The 19284-nt window shown below is 40.1% G+C and overlaps 1 protein-coding gene across 6 annotated transcripts in view; it reads right to left on the reverse strand.

Annotated features, from left to right (window-relative positions):
- The window catches only part of LOC115579487 (glycine receptor subunit beta-like), a 263157-nt gene that overhangs the window by 89827 nt on the left and 154046 nt on the right, over positions 1–19284 (reverse strand). For all 6 annotated transcript variants that reach the window (XM_030413081.1, XM_030413068.1, XM_030413073.1 and 3 more), the window contains 2 exons: positions 9672–9739; positions 9126–9352 (listed from right to left, as the gene is read on the reverse strand). In XM_030413081.1, coding sequence (XP_030268941.1) covers positions 9126–9352; positions 9672–9674 — 230 coding nt within the window. In that variant the 5' untranslated portion in view covers positions 9675–9739. The remainder of the gene's footprint in view (positions 1–9125; positions 9353–9671; positions 9740–19284) is intronic.

Consider the following 19284-nt stretch of genomic DNA (forward strand, 5'->3'; position numbering starts at 1 on the left):
CAGATTAGAACATTTTGTGAACTTCCAAAGACATCAGTGCATGCCCCTATATGGCATAACCATGCCTTTCTCCCTTCAAACACGGATGCAGTCTTTAAAGAGTGGAGTAGGAAAGGAATACGGTCCATAACAGATCTTTATGTTGATAAGCATCTCTGTTCATTTGAATTATTGCAACAACAAAAAATGACCTGCCAAAATCAAACTTCTTTCAGTATTTACAGTTACGTCATCACATAAGGCAAAATATCTCATCATCTGACTCCCTCCCAGAAGAAAATTCTTTTTTTAAGTCCCTACTTTGCCCACCAGAAGCAAAGGGTTTTATTTCAAAACTGGTTCTCCTACAAAGGTTCAATTTAAACAAATGTGGGAGGCTGATCTCAACATCACTATTCAAGATGAAATATGGAAACAAGGTTTAAATGACATTCACCATTGCTCAGTCAATGCTAGGTTACAATTGATTCAATTCAAGGTCATACACAGGTTACACTATTCGAAGGTTAGGTTGCATAAAATCTTTCCTCAAACTTCCCCCCTGTGTGAAAGGTGCAAGAAATTAGATAGCACACTTGCACACCAATTTTGGCCATGAAGAGGAGAATAGAATATGCAACAGCCTTTATTTAATTAAAAACTAAATGAAAACAACGAAATAGGAGCGCTATTCCTGACAAGTGCGTCAAAAGACACGCAGCCCAGGGAAACGAAACAAACAACCCCATGAGTGTCTTTATTAATTGCCTATAAAATGACGTGTTTTCTCCTGCGGGACAGGAGAAGACACAACATCAATGCATCTCTATTATTGTGCGGGCATAAATTGTCAGAGTTTTGCAGGTGCGGGCGGAAGTGGACATACACATTGCGGGAGCGGGCGGGAGTGTAACACACATGTTGCGGACTAATGGTCAGAAATTCAGCGGGAGCGGGCAGGAGCGGAATGAAGAAAACACAGGGTTCGTACGGGTGTTTGAAATCCATGAAAGTGCTTGAGTTTCAATGTTGTGTTTTCAAGGTCTGAAAAGTGCTTGGATTTTAGTTTAAGTGCTTGAAAGTGCTTGACATTATGTCTATGCTAATGTCATATACTCTACGTCTTTCACAAAATTGGGATCAGACTGGATAGTTTACTTATAACAAGGAGAAATTAAATCAGTAAGAGAACCGTATGTGGAGATGTTTCCTCCTGGGCTCCACTGAGCCTCTCTGCTCCTCTCCGCGACCTGCCGGTCTATGTGTGACCCCGCCCCTTTCGAAGAGAGACAGCAGGAGATGACAAAATGCCAGGAGGCTGTTGTTTTAACAAGCGTTGGCTTCAAAATGATAACTACAAACTATGGTTAAGATAAGGACCGAATCAAAGAGTGGTGTCATGCAAGGTCTGCAAAAAAGATTTGCAGATTTTTGCAATGGGAGAGCCTGCGCCCTCCAGTCACAAGAAATGTAAGTTAAGACTTTTTCAGTAACTTAGGCCAACACTGCACGTTAACACTTTATGTTAACCGCTAACGTTAGCTAAACCATAACATGCTAAATAAAAATTAACACACCATTAATCACGTTAAGTGACCTCGTTAAGTTAGCGCCTGATTGTCCGTGTGTCGTTACACATGCAGACTGGTAGCAATAGAGAAAGATGGCTGAAGAGAAGGTCGAATTTGCTGCACCAGAGCTGAAAGTGCCAGAGTCAGAAACTGACTGTTCAGTTTGTCTCTGTAACGTCACACCAGGCACTAACATACGTGAGAGCTTTAAGTGTGAAAAGGAAATGTTCACTTTTCTCCCATTTTCATGACTTACTTCTAATAAAGTAAGATTAGCCTACATTGTAAGGCCCTTTAGCTAATGTTTATGAAGTTTTTGTATGTTTTATCTGGATACAGACTGATGTGAAACAGATTGACGATATGTCGCTGTTCTATTGGCTGATATATTATAGTCAGTAGCCCAGCAGCACTAACCTGTTGAGGCAATGATAGCTTAACCTTGTTATTGCTAGCCTGGACGAGGATCTTTCTCACAATTTTTCTAAAAGACGGAGAATCCACTGTTGAAAGTGGCAGCATATCTTCGACAACATACTCTGCCACAGTCTCCTCACTTCTTGAGGTTCAAGCATCGCAGAACGGGAGAATGTTTTTGCTGCTTAGTTTTTTCTCCGCTCTCATCCTCAGTTTACTTTCTTTTGGTTACTAGCTTTATGTTAGTGTGGCACCGCTCTAGATGTTTCGTTAAATTACTTGTGTTGTTTCGCGAGGTAGAGAGATCTTTTGGTTCTGCACACAAAGTGCACATAGCTATAATGTTCTTCACATCCTTGTCTCTGAGGAACTGAAAATAATGAGCGTATGTCCATCTTGTGTGTAGAGTCCAACTTGTCTGCTGCTGCAGTCGTCTTCTCCTCAATCAATAGTTCTCCAGCACTAACAGGAAGTTGTTGGCGAATTTGTATAAAAACAACACACCACTTAATTTCGGCTTTAAAATGCATTGTAACACGCGTTACTTTAATTTGTACCAAGTACAATATTTTTTTTGTAATGCCTTACATTACTGCGTTACAGCAAAAAGTAATGCATTACAGTAATTGCATTACTTTTGTAATGCGTTACTCCCAACACTGCATTTTGAAACATACAAATTTATGTCAAAAAAGAAAATTACAGGGTGCTCTCAGGTCTCTCTTTGTCTAGGTGCGAGTGTGTCTGAAGAACGCAAAGTGCTGCAAGTTCCTGGCAGTATTTATATTTATATGTTGTCTTTTCTCCTTACGTGATTATTCCTGGATATGTCTAGCAAATACAGGACTCAGTACTGGCCAAATTCGTTAACCAGATGAATAAAACCACTCAAGTCAGGGGAGGAGTTGTGGACTTTTTAAGCTGAATTGTAAAGGGCCTCAACTCACCAGTCAAGTGTAATAAGGTGTTTAATCATATTCAGAGTTTTAATGCAGATATATTGTTTCTACAGGAGACAAACCTTAAACTAACTCAGCACCATCGCCTCAAAAGGCCCTGGATCTCACAAGCCTTTCACTCAAAATTCCAGAACAAAGCCAGGGGTGTTGCCATCCTTATCCGTAATAATGTGCAATTCAGCCCTTCTACCACTCCCGAGGATCCATTAGGAAGATTTGTGATTGTATCCGGTCTGCTATACACCTAAGGTCACACTCTGCAATATATAAGCGCCAAATCAGAAAGACCACCCATTTATTTAGAAATTGATTTCCCTCCTACCCGATCTTAACGCTCATCAGCTAATCATGGGGGGTGACTCCAATTGTGCACTGAATCCCTCTCTTGACTGCTTTTCTTCTAGACCACACTCCAGCTCTCTCACTGCCAGGGCTATCTAATCCTTTCTAGACAGCTATGGCATTGCAGACGTGTTGTGCTTCTCATACCCTACTGCAGGGGTACTCAAATACAAATCTTAAAGGGCCACAAAGATTTTTTTCAATAAATCAAAGGTCCATGTATTGAGGTCGGTCAGGCCACATGCAATAACACTGTAATATTCAAAACAAAATGTCCTTTTCATTCTAAACAACAAAATACAAACTAAAATAAAATGTAATTTCCATTTTAACATAAATTAAAATACATAGTTGAATATTTCCTCTTTTTGTTTGCCTTCAAACATTGTGTCCATCACTTCAGTCATGCATTGTTTTATTTCATTGTGACATAGATGTGACAAGCATCCTGCTTGCAGCTTGATATGACGATTTCAGTGCATTTATTTGTGTTGTGCTTATTGCTGAATTTTGAGGAAATGTCTCTTCAAAATTCCTTTACTTCGTCTCATAATGCCGTTTCAAATTGGAAATCTTCATCACAGCTTCTCCTGGCATATTGTAATGCCCCTTGTGGAATGTGGCGCAATGACTCTTGGGTATTCTGTTGGTGTTGGTGTAATTATGGTTCGTGAATGTGTTTGTGAATAAGATGATATGTAAGATGATTGTGGGTTAATTCACGTCATTTGTTCTTTGATTAAATGGTGTTGAGTTTTAACAAGGACGATAAACATTTTGGCACCGTGAGTGAAAGGGTGTTTGCCGGGAGAAACTCCCCGTCCGTTACAATATTTGTGTGTTTGAAAATACATGATGAGACGGAGTAGAATTAGTTAAACTACGTCTGGCCTTTGTTACCGCTGCACTGTCAGATACATGGGGCTTGTCCTGTCAGAGGGAGAATGAATGTAAATTTTAAATCCCTATTTCTCTGAGTCGCGGATTTTCACTGTTCACTTTGTAATAGCAATTTACTTGGAAACACACCATTTTCAATCTTTAACTACCGGCAAAATGTGAATACGCGAACTGCTCCGAAAACGAAAGTGAAAGTTAAAAGTTGCGCTCGCAGCAGTGAGTGACCCAGCTGTCTCTGTATCGTTGGCATGGAGACAAGTCCCGGTGCACACGTGCTGACCCAACCAAAACACATGGTGAAGGAATAAAAGTTTGGGGGCCACAGACAAGAGGTCGGCGGGCCGGATGCGGCCCGGGGGCTGCCTATTGAGGATCGCTGCCCTACTGCATATCAATACTTGTTTTTTCCCCAGTACATCACACCTTCTCAAGAATAGACAATTCTTTTGATCAGGAAATTCTACCAAACATTCAGTCCTGCTCATACGAGAGCATTTCAATATCTGATCATGCACTACCGCTGTTGGGTCTTCATTTCCTGGAGAAGTCAACCAGCTGTAGGATGTGGAGATTTAACTTTCTCTTTTTATCAGGTATGAGTTATGTTCTATCCCCTAACGATCAAATTAAAACCTTTTTGGAAATTAATACAACCACTGATATGTCACCCTGTACTATTTGGGAATCACTTAAGGCATATATATCTGTGGCTAGATTATCTCCCATTCCTCCTACAATGGAGGTCCAAACCGTCAAAACTTTCATCTGACATTCCCAGTTTAGATGAGGAATATAAACAACTTCTTTTTAAACTACTACTCCACCCCTTATCAGTTGGAATCACGTGCAAATAAATTGTCAATTGACTCATACTTTAATGAAATAGAAATCCCCACTGTTAGCCTTGATTGCAGGGAGCAGCTTGACCAGCCCCTTTCCTGTGATGAAGTCTCTCTCCTATCCAATCAATGCAAAGTGGAAAGGCCCCAGGCCCAGACAGGTTTACTGTTGAATTTTTTTAAGCCACATACAATGTCCTGGCAAGACCGATGGTCAATATGTATAACAATGCTCTTAAAACCGGATTCTTGCCCCTCTCTGTGAGCCAAGCCTCAATTTCTTTAATTTCAAAAAATGACAAGGACCTCCTGAACTGTGGCAACTACAAACCTATTAGTCTTTGCTCTGTGGATGCAAAAATTCTTGCTAAAATCCTTGCACAGTGGTTGGAGCCTTTTCTGCCCGAACTCATCCATAGTGACCAGACAGGCTTTATTAAGAATGTAAAATCTTTTTTAATATTAGGCAGGTTCTGAATGTTATTTACTACCCTTCCAATCCTCAATTCCAAGAGGTTCTGGCTCTGTTCGATGCAGTTTGATCGCATCTTGTGGAATTATATATTTGAAGAAATGGCTGCTAGGAGTCTACTAGCCTAGTCAATATGACTAATCAGGGATGTAGTGCAGAGTACCAGACTGTTAGCTTAGTTTATAACACTTGAACTGTCACCTTCCCTTGCCACTTTTTCATTGAATGATACTCTAAATGTGTAAATCACAATAATCTAATTTGGATCTCCACCTCTGACAGTGGGGACGTGTCTCAGCAAGCACCTTACACAGTCTTACATAATAAAATACCAAAAGAAATTACTACGGCATCCTGGCATCCCTATCTGCATAGGCAGCCAAAATATACTACTACTAAAAGGTACCTTGTTCCAATTCCTAAATTATCTACCATAAGCTCCACTGAACAGCCTGTTGCTAGAAACTGCTCCAATGAGCATAAAACTCCCAAATTTGGCTTTATTAATATTAGATCACTGTCAACCAAAGCCTGACTGATTAATGATTTGATTACTGAGCATAATATGTGAAACATGGCTGAAACCTAATACATTTCTGCTCTTAAATGAAGCCTCCTCTCCTGACTATAACTACGCCCATGCTGATCGGGGGGGAGGTGTTGCTCTAATCTACAAATCTATTGCAGACCTTGTGACTCGTTCAGATAAGATCCTAAATATTGGGGATTTCAATATCCACTTAAATAATCCCTCTGACACTCTAAGTAAAGCTTTTCATGGGACTTTTTGATATTTCTAACTTTATTCAGCCTGCTCATGAAACTATTCATTCCAATGTTAACACTCCGGATTTCATAATTTCCCATGGATTAGATGTGTAGGCCCTGAACGTCACTTCCGTCTCCTCTGCTGTGTTGACCACTCTCTCATTACATTTGGCCATCATAGTGAAACTGAGTGAAAAATTGCCTGGGGTCCTGGTCCATTTGCGATAGTGACCAAATCTGTGGAAAAATTCACTAATGATGTTAACTCAGCACTTGTTTCGCTCCTTGATTCTGTTGCACCAGTCTCTACCAAAAAAAGATGACCAAGAACTCTAATCCCTGGTTTCTGATGAAACTCCAAACCTCATGCAGGCCTGCAGGGAAATGGAACGAGCATAGCGTAAATCTAAATTGGACATTTTTTTTTTAAATCTTTTATTAATTATAGCTGTAGAGAATGATTCAGGGAGTGTTCGAGTCTTAGATGCTAAGTTGATGACATCCATAAGAAGTGGGAGGAGCAAATCCTTAAATTCACTGTAAAATTCTGGACGAAATCAATCTTCTCCTGGTGATTTGTCCAAGAGACCTTGTGCACAGCTGTTTACATATGACTGCAGAAAGAGGGTTTGCAACAGCTAAAGCTCTTCTAAAGGAACATTTTAGAGATGAAACCAAGATCACAGCAGCATACATGGATAAGGTACACAACTGGCCTGTTGTCAAAGTAGGAACTGCCAGTAAAAACGGATGTATGTCAAAGGAGATGTGTCTATGGTCAAACCTAACGTGAGGAGAGAGAACTTTGTTACATACGTTTGTGCTGTTAACAAACAACACCAACGTAATGAAACAAGGGAAATCAATCAAAGCAACATCAGTTGTTTGATCTGTTCACTACGTCACTCTGTGAATGACTGTCCAAAGTTCCCAAAAATCAAACATTGCGAAAAAATAAACGTCTTGATGAAAAAGGAGCTTGTTTTAGGTGTCTGAACACTGGGCATTGGAGCCAAAATTGTGATGAGCACATAACCTGTGAAAAATGTAAACAAAGTCACCCAACAGCCTTACACATCCATGTTAAAATGGTGGACAAATCAGTGACAAACAGGGGCTGGAAGCAAAGGAATGCTGTCAATTCTACCAGCAGGTAAAAGCAAAAGAAGGCAACAAATTCATTCAAACCTATGCGTTTTTAGACAGTGGGTCAACATCTACATTTTGCTCTGAAGGTCTAATGCCAAAGCTGAACCTAAATGGAAAAAAATCCAAAATATGCTTGCTAACAATGAGTCCCAAAAAAGCTGTGCCAACATACATCGTAAGTGGCCTGGAAGTGTCTAACCTTAATGGAGAAAGGTATCACAGTCTTCCAGATGTTTACACCCAAAAAACGATGCCAGTGTGCGCTTCAAATATAACCAACACTGAATTCCTTAGAAAATGGCCCTACCTTGATCACATTCACATCCAAAAAATCCCTGCTGAAGAGGCAATGGGAGATTTTGAGCACAGAAAAATATATTTTGCTTTAACATAAATTATATTTTGAAGATAATTTTCCCCGGGTAAAACATACATTTCATTTGCGGAAACAGAAATATATTCTGTGCTCAGTGTATGTTTTCTTTTATAAATTTTTTTTAACGTGCAATAATAACCTCTGCGCTCTCACAAACTCTTGCTGACTGCGCTGCAGACCGCTCACTCTTGCTCTCAATCTCTCCTTCTGTGCGCTCAACTTCGTCTGCACACTGGCTCAAGTTAGCACTGCGTTAACAAACAGCTAATGACGGCCTCTCCATGGATAACACCGGAGCACACGGATGCGCTCCGACTCTGACTGCCGATACACCTGAACGCCGCACACCTCGATCACATGCACGGCCAGAGTTTACCCTACACACGGCTCTCCTCTTTCGCCTTTCACAGACTCCTCGGCGTGTGATTACTCCTTAGAGCCTGCGTTCAACCGCAAAAGGAGCGGCACCGAGTGTGCTGCGTAAATGAAGGCCACACGTGGCTCAGAAAGCACCTGCCGCAGGAGCTGGAAGACAAACGACTCAGCAAGGTGGAGACACTGCGGACGGCTATTTACTATATCAACACCTGCGGAGCCTGCTGGACTTGAACGCGTCCGGGATGGAGGTGTCACTCGGAGACGCGCATAACTGCGCCATGTCTGAGTGACACCTCCATCCCACCCGCAGTGTCTCCACCTTGTTGAGTTGTTTGTCTTCCAGCTCCTGAGGCAGGTGCTTCCTGCGTCACGCGTGGCCTTCGTTTACGCAGCGCACTCGGTGCCGCTCCTTTTGCAGATGAACGCAGGCTCGAAGGAGTAATCACACACACTGAGGAGTCCGTGGAGAGCACGCGTAGACATATAAAACAGGCTCCACTAATGCATCTCTATGAATTAAAAAGGATAGAACATGTATGTTCTTTGTGTTTTTGAGGCTGGAGGTATGGGGGGTGTGATCCGGGGCGGAGAAGTAGCCCCATCTCTCTCATCAATGTAAATTGTTTACATAATGTTCCTTCCGTCCACACTGAATTATTGATATTTGGAAATTGACTCGCGGCCGCATTGAGTGAGGACGAGGGCCGCATCCGGCCCGCGGGCCGCCAGTTGCCCATCCCTGGGCCTCTGACAGACAAACATAACGTCAAAGTAAACTAAAAGTCTTAAATATGTGCCATTTCTCATAGCAATCCATCCAGTAGTTATCCAGTGATTAAAAAGTAGACTTTTATTCTGGACAGAAGTGGTGGACCCAGAGACTGACTAAAGGACAACAACGATACCAGTGGCTAATGGCAAAAGCAGAGGGTCTAAGGGAATTGATTAACAAAAATGACAAAGGTGTGTCCATACCTCATACTGATCAAGACATCTCCATTTCTGAAGATGAAGAGCAGAATGTTGTCCTGTGTAACATCATGGAAATTGGCGTTCTTCTCATTGGCAAAGAAAAGGTCTGGTTTCCACAAACACTGGAACATGTTTGGGTCGACAGTCAGTGCATCACTCTTAAAGTCAGTAGGAAGTCTTAAGCGTGGGTCATTCCATCTCTGACGAAGAAATATGTTCACTCTGTAGTCCTGTAGAGAGAGAAATTTTATTAGTAATCGCCACTAGTATTGCCAGTTCTGCTGCTGCTACTTCTACCACTGATATTTTCCTGGGCTAGTGTTTCCTGCTATTTCAGTCACCAGCACTATGACAACACAGCTAATGTTAGTAATATGAAAATCTTTTGCCAGTGAGAAAGAGTTGGGTCACTCAAATTATTAAAACATTATTTCACATACCTTAGTGCTATCTAGCAGTAGCTGCGCTATACTGACAGAAATTCAGAATTTGAAAGAAAAGATATTTTTTTTTAAAATTAAGTGTGTTTGTGGTGTGTGTATGAATTACCATAGTGGTCTCCTGGATGGACCCAAAGCTATTAATGAAGATGTTGACCCTGGACTCAACTGGGATGCCTGAAACGCACACAGACAGACAGATGGATGATAGATTTAGTCATTTACATTTATTCCCATTCTGTCTGTGGTGGAAGTCTACAGCAGTGGGGCAAAATGGAATAGGTTCAATTTGCAAGCATAAAAAGCAGCTGGCTAAGAAACTAAATTAACTGATATGCTCTGTCTGTCTGTTAATCTATCAACTATGCCACCTCATCTATGTGAAAGGGAGGTGTAATATTCATTCTTTTAAAAAAAGCAGCCACTGGGGTAGGCACAGAGTGGTAGAGTAAACAGAGTGGCGACACTCCCATAGACCTCAGTTGTAAAAAATGGCGGCGCTTTTTACCGCCTACTTCCAGGGTATGGAGATCAGATTAGTTCCAAACACTGTCATTTGGGCGTTGGACCCCATTCACTCACATTGCTGCGCGTCGAGTAGTTCCAGAAGTAAGTTGCTGTAATATCGACCTCTTTTGAATTGTCAACTGTCTATATTGTATCAGAGGCCCTTTGTAATGCTTATACTGGTCTTCATTTGTATATGCACAGCGTAATTATCTATATTTTATCTTGCTTGTTATAACCAGTTTTCATTATCCCTGCTAGCTAGTCAGCTAGCGCGACTTTGCCAGCTGTGAAGAGTTTGGTAATTAATCACTGGCAACTTTTGAATGAATGATGTTGGGTAACTAACAAGCAGGATTTACTCTCATCCATGTAGGCTACTTTTCTTCTTGCACTGCATTTTCTCAACCGTAGAACCTCCATATACCTACACATTACCGCAACTGGGCCTCACTCTGTATTTCGCCGCTTGCACATCGCTTGTTTGGGTTTCAGCAGTAGGGATACGGAGGTTCTACGGTTGACAAAATGTAGTTGCTCATCTTGACGTCTGTGGATGAAGTGATGAGCTGTGATCAGCTGTTTCCTGGTTTTAAAACTCCTGGCTGTGGGTCGACAACAGTGCACGTCATCGACACCTCCGCCCATCTCGGCACATCAATGACTTGGATTTATATAGCAATGGAGGTTGCAAAAATAGTGCCATCTGAGGCATCATATTGGCGGACCAAAACAGACCCCCATTATACGGTCTGTCTAAATTTGCAGACCTAGCCGCAAAAAGGACAGCCAAATTGGCAGATTGCTTCCCAGTATAAAAATGGCTAGTCTGTACTTGTTTACTTTTATCCACTAATGACAACGAAAATTTGATAAATAACTTTGCTACTTATGAAATATGTATGACTATGAATATGATGAGAGAAGCTGCAAGTCCTAATCTCGCCCATATATATGCCTTCAACTGGCCTTGCTCTGACAGCGAAATTTCAGAACTTAACTGTTAATCTGTTACTGAGTGGTAATCTGATGTTTTCATGTCACAGATGACAAAGAAATGTGTTAAAACATGAGTCTGAGACCACAGGTAAAACACACTCGTATAGAAAAGTAAAATATTATGATTTAATATCCAAATCTGATTAAACCGTTAAGTCCCAAGTGTCCTACAGCCCCATAACATCATTATGCTTTGTCTACAAAAGGCAGATGGTGAAATGGTGACCAGCAGATTTTTTAATTTTCTTTGACAGTGAGATATCATACCTTCATCACACTACTCGTCAACACCCCTTCAATTACATTTTAGGCTCTTCTACACAGAATAATATCCTGTTCCTTGTAAAAGATAATTTCTTTTTATTTTCCTTGTAGACAGATTCCATTTATGTGCTTCACTGTATATCTAGAGAAATGCAGTTTCCTACTCACAATGTTCACAATGCACAGGTCAAGTGAACCACAACACAGACTTAAATCAAACACAACCAGACCCCCACCTGAGGGCGTCAGAGTTCGGTTTGTTTCACAGGGGTCTAAGTTCTCTTCAAGTGATTACACTGATGCAAAAAATATTGAGTCACTGCTCCAGGTTTACTTTGTGGGATGAAAGTGACCAAGAATTGAACCATGTGCCAGTATAGCTCACTTGATGCATGCTTAAATCAGGCATGACCTGAATGCTCACTCTGTCTCATCTTTTTTTATCAGACTGAAAATGCGGCCAAATTAGGCAAAGAGGCAAAGCTATTTTCTAGTGAGTTCAATGGGAATTGAAAGAACGCGTGTCTGGACAAAACATTAATTTTAAGGCATATCTGTACTTCAAAGACACGGAAATGTATGCTTCTAAACTTTATCTAAGGCACTCTGTGCTTTTGTCTGTGCAGGCTGTCTTGTCTCAGTGGTTATAATAACTGAATTCAATTTTGTCCTAGGCAATGGATGAGCTGTGTCCCATCCTTGGTGACACCAACCACAAATACACTGAGGAAATTACGGGAAGATGGGCAGACCTATGGTGACTTTAAAATTTGGCATCCAAAAAAAAAATTGGCATTGAAAACAAAACCAGTACTGAAAAAAGAAACATTGTCATTGAAACATTTGTATTGAAAACAGTTGTATTGGCATTGAAACAAGTATTGGCACTGAAAAAAACCAACTAATTAAAATAATTAATATCCAAAAATCTTATCATTTCATTTTATTGGGATTTTTTTATATTTTTGAATGACAATCTTCAGATTTTTTCTTCATGTCACTTTTTTTTCAGTGTCACTGATTTTCAGTTTCAACTTTCTGTCACTGTTTTGGCGTCGAGAGGGAGGGGCCTGAGGGGAGTGCCAATTTTTTTTCAATGCCAATTATTTTTTTGGATGCCAAATTTTTAAGTAACCGTTCTGGCTCCATACAGACCCCCTTTCCCAGAGCCGTTTCTTGCTATAAGCGGACTATGCGGGTGCATAGGGCCCCCGCGCCACTAGGGGCCCCCCTCAAGTTGCAAGGTCAGCTGCAATACCTGAGGAATGACCCGAAGGAAAAGATGTGAAAAGGACCTGACACCTGGCCCGCTGATTGGTCAGATCTGGTGTCTACCACGCTGCGTTGCTATGACGACCAGTACTACTAAACTAGGAGGGGGCGGGGAATTGCGCCGAGCCGTAAGTTCAGGTCATTCACGGCATCGCGACCAAACTAGCGTATTCATCTGGCGCAGAAAAAAGAAGAAACTAGATGAAGAAAAACGCTCGATGGATAAAGGTAAGGTTTTTTTTTTCGTTATGTGGGTTGGAGGGGCTAGCTAAAATGCCGGATTTTTTAGCTAGCTTAAGTGTTTGCTTTAGGAGAGGGCTAAAATAAAATGTATCTCACATGTGAATGCCATAACACTGATTGACTGAAGTGACACCCGTTTTGGTGAATCACAGCAGGTCCAGTTCGTTGGCATTATATTTGTGAGGGAGGGTGTGTGTGTTAAGGCCCCCACACACCGCCCAGACGTCTAACTGCCTTATCCGACCACTCTCCGACCACTCCGTTGCCTCTTGTCTGACCCGTTCGGCAGAAAAGTTGCATTGAACACACCGCTTCGACGTTCTGCCTACGCCACAGTAGCGTGTACGTTCTGCGCTTGCGCGAGATGCAATAAGCGGGTGGCGCTTGTGCTGTGAGTTGTAAACGAGAACCTTATGCACGCAACTCTCTTTACTTTCGATCAAAACGAAACTTAACTATTTCCGATAAAAGACAGCTGCATACTAAACATGCAGCGAGGCATTACCAAACTTACACAAATTAATTCGTCCTGAACGGACGTAACAACTAGTCTGGTGCCACTACTGCAAAACATGAAAACGGGGAATGACGGAACGGAGTGCATAGAAAAACAAAGCGCACACAGTATTCCGTCCCTCCCACACACCGCGCTGATTCGCCAGCACACCGCCAATCAGAACGGCCATTCAGCTGGCACACAACCAATCAGAGGATCCAATGGCTCAGACGTCCGACGGCCCTCCTCCTCAGACTTCGCATGCTCAGTCGGATCCGACAACGTCCGCGCAGCTCCGAAAGCTTCCGACGCAGCTGCACACACCAAACATATGTGTTCCCGACCTCGTCCGAGCCTCTCCAAACGCTTCAGACGTCCAACGGTTGGGCCGGTGTGTTCCTACCTTTAGGCAGATATCTTTCATGTCTGCTGGATCCTCATCCAGTAGAGCTGCTGGTCCATCATAGACCTCCTCTGCTCTTCAATATTTGTCACATAACATTACTTTAGGATTGTTTTTATGATTAATTTATCAATTTTAGTGTTTCCTCAGTTTGTAGGTCTCTAATGTGAAGTGTGCTAAACAACCCTAATGCATATGAGGCCTGCTGTGGATTAGCTATTATGGACTATTGTGGCAGTAGATTATTGCTTTGAGGGGATTATTGTTAAATCTACTGAGCTAGTTGTGTCTTACTTTTCCACATTTATTGTGACAATATAATTTGAACACATTTGCCTACATTCCTACACTGGGGCGCCGAAAAGGGGGGGGGGAAAGGGGAAGGATTCTAGGGGCCCATAACTGACAGGGGCCCAGAAAGGCCCCTAATAAAGTTGTAATACTGACAAAAATAATATGACACTAATTTGTTAGTTTATAATCATAAATATACATCATTTAATGCACTGATAATAACACTAAGTTTATTTTAGAAACATTTCTCAAGCTCACTGAAATACTGTTTGGTCAGTAGTTTGGGACTCTCACCCCTTGCTTTGCAGTAGGAAAAGAGGAAAAATGTTCTGGTGCTTGCAGACTAAGTGACTGCTCTCAATCCAATCAGAGAAACTTTATTAATATTAAATCGCAACGACCATAGAGCCTTATTTATGTATTTTTTTCCACCCCAACTCTAATTCCACCACGTACAGTTTTGGAGATGAATTATTATTATTATTATTTTTAATAGATTTTTTTAAAACAAAATATAAACGTATATATAACAAACTTAATAAAAACAACAACAAAAACATAATGTAAGACAGCATACAGTTTTTACATTGAGTGCAGTGGCTGGTCTAAGTGTGTGTGTGGGGGGGGGGGTGATGTGCATGTTTGAAAGAGAAATTGTGTGGTATTGCTATATATAGTAATAGTAATAGTAATAGTAATAGTAATTTTGAAGATAAATTAGACCTAAATGCAGGGCTACAAGAGGGAGACAGTGAGCAGTGCGGTACTGGTTGTGGAAATCACAATTTCTTTTGTTATTTTTGATCAAATCACTGACAGTAAAACAGAATGGTGGGAGGAAACTTGAATCTGGTGATGGTGATGCTATTTCAAATGGTATTACAGGAAATTCTATATAATTCATGTATGTCATGCATTTGTATTTTTCAGGTAATTTAATTTAAGAGAATTTTATATTTTGACCATTAAAGTTGCAGACTTGCAGACAATGAATCTAAATTCCATTGTATTCTGAGTGTTCAGTGCTTCCCCTACCAAGTAACTGTCATGTTGTTCTTTTCACACATATAGGAAATTATAGTCAAAAATATCATTAAAATGCACAGTTTTATGTAAACAGCATAACAAATTTTCGCCGAGCCCAGTAATATTTCTTTTCATGGGGCCCAAAATCCCTGGCAGCGCCCCTGTTCCTACAGTTTAGTTATGTTTTTGATGTATTACTTTGTTTTATTCAAAAGAATCATAATAACACAAATTAAAGTCAATTTAAAGTGAACTATACTATATAGGACTGTTAATTCTGCCCACAGAATATATGTTAAGACCAAATCATCAGTTAAGCAAGTAGTTCACTTTGTAATACTCTGTGAAATATAAACTAAGATATTCCTTCAATATCACATAAAGCTCATCAGTCATTTATCTTTGTTTTATAACTCTTTGAAACTGCTTAAAAGTGACAACTTTGAAAGTGGGTGCATGCTTTAAAAGGACACTGTGCTGTATATTGCACGGTTTAAGATAAAAACAGATTATGAATTTCTCCATTAGTGTAACATAACTCAATTATATAGTATGCTTAGGATCTGTTTTGGTAACCTGAGGAGTTTCGTATTTGCAGGAGCAATTCTGAAGTATTTTGGAGCCGCAGAACAGGAAGCAGCACTGCCGCCTTCAGCACCAGAGATTGGCAAGCAGCTCTCATATGCTGGCAAGGAAGCAGAAATTTTGAGGTGGGCCTTCGGTAGATCTGCTTAAAACACAAGACTCAGATGATACTGATAATCATCACAAAGTGGTGTGATTGTGTTATATAGTTCTGCATGGTTCCTTTAAAGTATTGTTTTTATTGTTGGTTTGTTTTCATTGTTGCATTTGTATTGTATGCTGGTTTATTGTGTTGGTCCTGAAGGGCTTGTGTTACATTTGAAAGGTTCCTTACTACCAGCATTATTCTTGTTAGTTTTTTTAGTTTTTATTGTTTGCATATTGATATGGATGCTGGCATATTGTGATTTTCTTTTCTAAGTAATAGCCTATTTTATTTTCTCTACAACTTTAACTTTAGTTTTGGGTGTATGTATGTTATATGTTTAATGTCAACTTAAAATAAAATAAAATTGAGGACACTCCATCAGTTTCATTTATTGACCTATCAAGGATCCCTATTGTTTAACTTGTATTATCATTTTCTATCAGTTCAACTTACTAGTGTGGGTCAACTTAAGATGTTTGATTTTAATTTGAGAGAGGTTTTCACGACTCTAGCCTGTTTTCCTCTTAAAATGTAATAGATTGTTGCATCTTTATGGATCACCCAAAAGGGTTAGGAATCTATCCATCGTAGTTTGACAAAATAGGGGCCCCCAAAAAGACAGAAACGGCCCTGCCCTTTCCCTTTGAATCTGCGTGGAGGTGAGTTGCTGTTCCATATACCAAATCCATTGTTATGTCAGCCATGTTCAAATCATTACAAAAAAGGTAATTTCTCTGATCCATAGTGGATTTTACTATCCTCCTCCTCAATGCACTCCCATCGCTTTTCCCCTCACCAACTTTAAGACCAAAGCGGCTTGGAAATGCCAGTGAGGCTCTGCTTCATATCCTTGAGTGAGATTTTTTTTGTCTTTTACCACTCACTGTGATGTGTCCTTCATCTACTAACATTGTTGTGCATGTTCACACAGAACAACTTCAAAGTTCAGTTTAGTTCAGATTCCCCCAGGAGGAATTCTGGGAAGGAATCCCACCACTGCAGTACACTTTGCAAATAACATACCCCAAATCTTTTGGCACGGTCCTCTCTGTCATATAAATGTAAGGTTATGGTGATGCCATCCATGATCAACATGCTACTAGGACATATATGAAAGCAATAGCTGAATGGAAATCATTTATTGAAAAATGGGTTAATGTCAAGCAGCATTTTGTCAGGTCTGTTGTGTTTGTTTTTGTTTGCAATGCCTTTCAATAACTTGTTTTGTTCCTAACTTGGCTAGCAAATTCACATTGACATCAAGTCCTTGAAGTTTTCCCTCAGTGTCTTTGGGTTATTCACCAGGGTTCCTGCAGATCCTTAAAAGGTCTTATATTTTACTTTCGAGGGGTCTCAAATTTTACATGGCACTTGAACTGAGACATGTTTGAATACTTTATTACACTGTCTAGTGTTGCACAAATTAATTTTAATTTTGTATTTGTCTTGTTCATGTGACAAGTGAACAAGTAATTAGAAAGAATTTTTTACATGCTATTATTGTTCAGGACAGTATTCAATGTTAACTGTACTCACACTTGGTTGTGATTCAGTAGAATCAGTTAGGATGTATATTCTAAGAATAAGGGCTGGTTTTAAGTTTTTGGTTTTAGTTTTAATATGGATTTAGGTTTATTTCAACATGAGGCAACTTGTATCATGAAACAGTGTAATCATTTTTTCACTAATACAGAGTGATTTTTTACTCAGATGCAAATATTAAAAACACTTTTTTTTTGCTTATATTCAGTATATTTTACTTATTATTGTGCTGTAGGAAGTTTGATTCCAAGTAATTTTATCAAATAAAGAGCCATTTCTGCTTATTTAAGCCCTTTTGAATATTAGGGCCTCCCTATTTTTAGATTTAATAATTTTATTTCAAGATTTATTGTTAGGTGACATTAACTTGCATGGATAGACAATTTCTCTCATTTAAAGAATTTTCTCATCAAATCTAATGTTTTTTATGTTCTTATCTTTTCATGCTCTTTCTATGATAAACAGACAAATGATAACTTCTTTGTGGAAGTGAAAGGCAAGCCTGTGTGTCTGGTTTGTGGGTACTGAATCATGTTAAACTGGATGTGTTGAAAGGATAATGGCACAGCGATAAAGTTGCTGCTCTTCAACAGAGTTTGGGTGGCCAGCAAGCAGTTTTGCCCAAACCACGAGCGGAACAGGACAAAGTGATGCACCTTCGTGGTGAGTGAGCTAATCGCTAAGAAGCTGAAACCTTATGCCGACAGTGAATGGTGAAGGAGTGCCTCATTGCTGCTGTCGAGCTGCTCATGCCAGAAAAAAGCAAGCTGTTCCAAAGTATCAGTTTGTCTCGGGGAAACCGTCTCAGATTCGATTGACATTGACAAATCATTGAAGGATACTGCAAGAGATGTCCAGTTTTTCTCTTTGGCCTGTGATGAGACAAGAGACATAACAAACACAGCTCAACTGATTTTGATATCAGAGAGTAATCAGCGATTGGATGTGTCAGAGTTTCCTTACATTAAATAGAGGTTGAAATATTTCTTTTGGAGCCAAGGAAGAATAACTGAAGTATTCAATTTCAGCAGCCAAACAAAGATGAGTACAAAGTCAGCCTACTATCACCTTAAGAATATATCCAGGATAAAAGGACTTAAGTCTCTGCAGGACTTGGAAAAACTTATCCAGGCATTTATCTTCAGTAGTCTATACAACTGTAAAGTTGCCTTTACGGGGGTCTCTAAAAAAATCCATAATTTATTTTCTAGTCTTGTCTCTTTTAAACCTGTTCTTTTTTAGCCTACTTTCCTATTTCTTAACTTGTTTTTAAATGTGTGCGCTGTCAAGCACTTTGGGTTTCCTTGTGTCTGAATTATGCTACACAAATAAACTTGCCTTACCTTGCCTAATGAAATGACGTAGCTTTTTGTAAATTAAACTTTCTTCACAAGCAATTCATATGATTATATAACTATAATGAGTGGATTTAGTCAGCCGTGTTTCACATGTTGCTTATTTTTTAACAAAATAGTAAAGACTACTCACATTCATGTGCACAAAACCAATACCTGAACTATTTAAAAAGACAGCAGGAGTTGGAACGAAACAGTTATTTATGTTGGGACCGTCCACATGGTTCTGACATCAGAGCAGTCTGCATGTAGCCCAAAGATTAAATGCGTTATGAGTGTTGCCTCTCTTAACTAACCCACATGTGCAGGTACACACACATTAGGGGGTAAGCAGACACGCTTATATACCTTATGAGCGACTTCTTGGAAACTTGTTAATAATCTAGCTATAACATTTGATATGTCTGCATTGTGGGAACCCCCTTTCATATTTAACATATGAATCAGCGTAGCACCACTACGTTTTTTGGAACAATATCTTTTGTGTGCCAGTGTTGTTGTTGTAACCATTACTTCTGTTCAAATCCATTCAATTCGTTCCATTACCTACCTTTGGGTGACGTATTCACCTCCACCAGTTTTGAATTT

This window comes from Sparus aurata, chromosome 1 (assembly GCF_900880675.1).
Source record: "Sparus aurata chromosome 1, fSpaAur1.1, whole genome shotgun sequence".
Lineage (NCBI taxonomy): Eukaryota > Metazoa > Chordata > Actinopteri > Spariformes > Sparidae > Sparus > Sparus aurata.